The following is a 5,892-nucleotide window of genomic DNA, read 5'->3' as shown; positions in this document are numbered from 1 at the left end:
CGACGAGGGTGGTCTTTTCCCGGGTCTTTCGTCGTTCCTTTTCCGGGACTCCCGGGGCCGGCTCGGAGAAAAGCTCCGGGGGACGCACCGGGCTGGTGCCTCTGGGGGCCCCAGTCTGGTCTTGGGGAGCGGGCTGCTTTTTTCCTGGAACTGGGCCAGCTGTAGGGTTGGCTGCTGGACCCTGTGCGACCATGAGCGCCTGTAGGGCTTGGAGAGACTCTTGCATTCGGTGATACGCCTCCGCCTGCTCAGCGATCCTGGTTTCCTGATCCAGGACTCGCTGCCTTAGTTTAGTCACCTCCGATTCCTGCTGATCGTCGCGGGGGGTCGTGGGATCCGCAACTTCGTCGTGATACTCCTCATTTTCTTCCTCATATTACTCTTCCTCATTTTCCACCTCGTACTCTGCCCCACCCTCGTAGTCCTGCGACTCATCTTGGTGGGATGTCTGAGGAGGCATGTCCTCGGGCAGGTCCTGAGGAATGCGCTGAGAAGGCAGCGGGTCTCCGTTGCCTTGCTCTGGATTGGTAGGGTTGAAGGTGGTGTGTCGCGTGTTCACCATCGTAGTAAAGGCCTGACGTTGGTGCTAGCTTCCTTCAGCACTCAATGAAAGCACCAAACTGTTAACCGAGATTTTCTGCAACTCTATTAATTAATAATATTTACTAATAATATTAACGGAAATAGAAGAATAACACAAGGTCTTTACGTGGTTGGGGCGTTAATTAGCCTTAGTCCACGAGTCTATCTTACTAGAGCTTGAAGAAGCTTTTATAATGGAGTTTTCTCTCTATCTTTCGACAGAGTTCTGTCTTTTTCCTGGGATCCAGAGAGAGTTTACAGTGCTCTGTGGCATATATTTATAAGCTGATGGGAATGTCGGGTTTGGGCTGGACCAAACCTAGGCCCATCGGGGAAACAGATACGAGCGACCTCTGTAGTGGAGGCCCAATACAAAAAAGAAACAAAATACACGGAATTCAAACCAGCTAAGGCCCAATGGGTTGACCGCAGAACTATGCCTCGCCTGACAAAACGGCGCTTTGGTTCTGACCACTTCGAGTCACGAGGCTGATTCAGGAGACAAGACCAGTCAAGGTATTTGGCTGCGCAGTCCTGACACATCAGTGTGCAATCCCGAGGTGACCCTTTCTGTAGGCAAAAAGTGGGGACAACGCCCACGCGGAATGAGGCGGCATCAGGGTCCTGGGCGCCTGGGCCCTTCGACTGGGGATCAGGTGATCCAGGTCCGTTTACTGTTTGCCCGCTCCATTTACCATAAGCCCGGACCATACCAGGGTCCGGGACCATGACGCACAGGCTGCGACGATCCGGACGCTCGGGGGCATCGCCCGGGCCATCCTCGTTCGAGGGACGAACCCGGAGGCTCATCCCGGACACTCCAATGGGCCCAGTCTCGAGTCCCCGGTCCATACCCGGCCCCTAGGGCACTCTCCATACCAAGAGACCTTGGGCCGGGCCCATGGGCCGAGCCGACCCTCTGACAGCGGGCCAAGACGAAAGCCTAGAGCCCATGCAAGAAATGGGGATAACAGTAGATATTTTGAAGCATGCTCATGATTTGCTATCAACAGATCTTTCAATAGATTCCTTCAGTTTGATGATGAATGAGATGCAAGAAAATATATCTCTTGTGTCATTTTCTAGTCGACTTGCTTCACATGTTTAGTAACATTATCTGCTTTATTCTAATATGAGAGGCTTTCTAACTGACTTGTGTCACTTGAGAGGCATTTTCTTTTAGCTTCAAATTAATAGAACGAGTAGAGGTAGTTTCTTTTAGCTTCAAATTAATAGAACGAGTATTCACACACACACACACAAGGATCTTATTTACTGTGTGGGAAAATATAAGATGCAATTTTTTTTTAAATATTGGAGCGTTTATTGTGAGTTTTCTCTTAATCAATTTGTGTCTTTTAGAAATGGTCAGAGATGCAAAATGATTTCTTGCCAAACTTTATCCTTTGCAACACTACCCAGCATTTTATTAGATCATCGAAGGTTCCACATGTTCCTGTGCAACAGCCATCAGTTCCCTATGCAAAGCGTAATTTCTATTGTGGCCCTCAAGTACTAATCTATTTCCCATGCACCATAAGTAATATCAGAGATCAACTTTTATGTTTTTTCCTAATAACTAAGTATAATAATGTTTTCCATCATATATTTGATTTCCCTAGATAATCTTATTTTCTGCTACATTGGCTTTTGGCGTGATAGGAATTAAATTTGGCTCATCAAAGTTTTGCACGGCTTCATTGTGGTTTCTTTGGAATTCCTCATTTGTTCTCCATTGCCAAGCTTCTAGGATCGAGATCTCTGCCTTGGCTTATTAGGGCACTTCTCGATCATATATCAAATAAGGTGTTCCTCCTATCCATTACAAGTCCTTATTTGCATCCAGTATTTCAAAACAAAATAAATTTTATTTAGCATAATGATCTCTTCCTGCTTGCTTCAGCTAACAACACTTGAACCAATGATCACTGGATTGCAAGAATCATTGCCAAAGTCCATTGGATTGCTTCCTTTTGATGGAGGTGTGGCAGGTACATGATATTATTATACTTGAACTTGAAAACTTTTCTTTAGATTTTGGTTATAAAATTAAGGTTGCTGGTGTCCTTGCTTTTGCTATAATTTTACTGAAGTCTTCAAAATGAACTGGAGATGCCTGAAACATGATGTATACCATCTAATTGGTTAGTTAAAGTTGAAATAAGTGTTTCTGGCCACTTGAATCTTATTATTACCATCTCTCATGCTGAACAGAGAGAAGTAGATACCTGACAATTCATGTAAATAGCCCCTTGGCTGGGTTTACTTCCCAATGCAGATGGGCAAGTATTACATTCTCAAGATGGTGGAGATAGTACAATTCTCAGTCTCTTTAAATCAATCACTGCTGCAATATTATCTAAGCTAGGGTGCCCAAATCCAACCTCTTTCAGCACCCTATCAAAACAAGCAGAAGCTGCAGATACAGAGTTGAACATTCAATATTTAGAAAACTCATTGTATGTATATATCATCGATTCTTGGGTAGTTCAAATGGTCAGACATGTGGTTTGCTCTCATAAAGTTTTAGATTCGAGTTTCCATAGCATTTTTCTTGAAGTAATTTGTGATGCTAGATAATAACAATAAAATATTTCTTTGTTTATTTTGCAGACGTGAGAAGTGAAATAGAAAAGGATACTTAATTTTGAAGGCTTTGTGTTGGGCAGCTGTAGAGTATTTTGTGCTGAAAGTAGTAACTTTTCAATATGTTGAATATTTAAGATTACTTGAATACTTAAAGAATATTTTGTTGTTGATGACAGTGTTGAATGTTTTAAACTAATTTGTGGATTGTTAATACAATGTTGAATGTTTTTTATTTTTTTTATTTGAAAATCAAGTTCATTTGATGATGCTAGTATATATTAGAAAGCTAATTTTAATTATATAAATAAAAAATAAAAATATAATAGAATAAATTAGTGTTATATAAATGAATATATAATGAGAATTTAAACTTATCTAAATATTAAAATAATACGAAAAATGTGTTATAATATCTATTACAATAACACTTTTTATAAGTAAAGAATTTTATTATGTAAACTTCATTATATAACACAAAAAATGTGTTATACTAAGGTGTAGTATAACACAAATTTACAAGTATTGAAATGTGTTATATAATCGACTATAAATAATATAATTAAACACTTATCTATTTATTAAAATAACTCAGAAAGTGTGTTATCGTTGACAGTATAATAACACATATGTATAACAATGATAAAGTGTTATGTAAAGTACCCTGACCTACGATAACATAGTCGGTCTTAACACGTCAAAAAGTGTTATGGTATGTTTTGATAACACATTTTTGGTCTTATTAAAAACATTTTTTCTTGTAGTGTGCTACTTTCAAAATGAATGGAGTAAGTAATGATGTAATCTGTTTGAGGATATTCCCGTTCTCTTTGAGAAACAGAGCTAAATGTGGGTAGATTTCGCTGCAAGCCAACTCCATTTCGACATGGGAGGACCTTCCCCAAAAATTTCTCGCTACGTATTTTCCTCTTGCTAAATCAGCCCAGATTAGAGGTGAAGTAAATAATTTCTGTCAATTTGAGGGGGATTATTATATGATGCTTGGGAAAGTTTTAAAAAGCTGCTTCAAAAATGCCCACAACATGGTATATTGAAATGGATGTTGGTTTACACTTTTTATAACAGGCTGAGGGGAGACACAAAGACTATAATAGATGCAGCAGCGGGGGGAGCATTTATGAGCAAAAGTGCTAACGAAGTGTATGAGCTCTTGGAGGAGATGACCATGAATAATTATCAATGACAAACTAAGTGAGAAAATAAGAAGGTGGTGGGAGTTCTAGAAATTGATCCTATTGCTATGCTCACCACTCAAATTGCTTCATTGACCAAGCAAATGCAACAACAAAATAACATTTCAGCTCAAGCGATGCAACTACAACCCGCTCCTATTATTTGTGAGACATGTGGAGGCCCTCATCACTTTGAGCAATGTCCAGCAATGGGTTCTTATTCAATAGATGATATTCCACTTGAAAAGGTGCAAGCCATTGGTAATTGCCCGAGGCAACCGAATAACAACCCATACTCCAGCGTACAAGAACCATCCAAATCTGTCATGGAGTAATAATCAAGGACACCAACCACAATATCATTCAAATCTGCCTCAATATCCTCCACATAGACCATCCTACGGGCTAAATCAAAGACCTTTTTACGACACTCAAAGGCCACAAATGCCACAACATCAATAGCCATCGCCTTAAGTGACTAAACCAGAGGTACCCACTGATTTATTGAGCCAATTTATGACAGAAACGAGATCCTCCATTCGGACCTTAGAAACACAAGTTGGCCAACTTGAAAAGTTAATGGCGGACAGTAATCAAGGGGTTCTACCTAGTTCAACTGTGGTGAACCCCAAAGAGTAATGTCAAGCTATTACCTTGAGGAGTGGGACTAAGTATGATGGGCCTACAATGGAAGATAAGGGGAACAAGATAGAGGGCCAACAGGTCACTGGTCCAACACAAGAGGAGGTTACTGAAGACCTTCCAAAGAAATAGAAATCGATATACACCGAGCCTAGACTAAAGATTCATTATCCTCACGGGTTATGAAAGGCCAATCTTGATAAAAAAATTCTCCAAATTTCTTGAGGTATTTAAGAAACTTCACATTAACATTCCCTTTGTTGAGGCTCTTGAAAAAATTCTTAGTTATGTGAAGTTTAAGAAAGATATATTGTCTAATAAGAGAAAAATAGAGGATTATGAAACCGTGGCTTTGACAAAAGAGTGTAGTGAAATTATTCAAAAGAAGCTTCCTCAAAATTTAAGAGATCCAGGCAGTTTCACTATGCGTTGCACCATTGGGAATTTTCATTGTGAGAGGGCTTTATGTGATTTTAGTGCAAACATTAATCTAATGTCGATGTCCGTATTTCGACGACTAGGTTTGGGGGAAGCTAGACCCACTACTCTTACTCTTCAATTGGTCGACCGTTCATTGACACATTCCCAAGGTATTATTGAAGATGTTCTTGTCAAAATGGACAAATTCATCTTTCCCGTAGATTTTATTGGGCTTGATATGGAGGAAGATGAAGATGTTCCAATTATTTTTGGGAGACCATTTTTAGCCACTGGTCAAGCCTGGATAGATGTTGAAAAAGGAGAGTTGAGGCTAAGAGTGCAGAGCGATGAGGTGGTATTTAATGTATTCAAGACTTTGAAGTATCCTAGAGAATGTGATAGGTTATTTAGTGTGAATGTAATTGAGGAAAGTTTGTCGAAGGGAAAACTCATTGAAGATCCACTTTAG

The 5,892-nt window shown here is 40.1% G+C and overlaps 1 protein-coding gene across 1 annotated transcript; it reads left to right on the top strand.

Moving 5' to 3' along the window:
* Positions 1–4,940: 4,940 nt before the first annotated feature.
* On the top strand, positions 4,941–5,892 carry LOC133779354 (uncharacterized). The gene is made up of 2 exons (XM_062219326.1): positions 4,941–4,996; positions 5,289–5,892. The coding sequence occupies exons 1-2, from the start codon at positions 4,941–4,943 to the stop codon at positions 5,890–5,892; spliced, it is 660 nt and encodes a 219-aa protein (XP_062075310.1).

Source organism: Humulus lupulus, chromosome 1 (assembly GCF_963169125.1).
Source record: "Humulus lupulus chromosome 1, drHumLupu1.1, whole genome shotgun sequence".
Classification (NCBI taxonomy): domain Eukaryota; kingdom Viridiplantae; phylum Streptophyta; class Magnoliopsida; order Rosales; family Cannabaceae; genus Humulus; species Humulus lupulus.
Note: the sequence above shows the minus strand (reverse complement) of the source record. Positions and strands in the feature narration are given on the sequence as shown.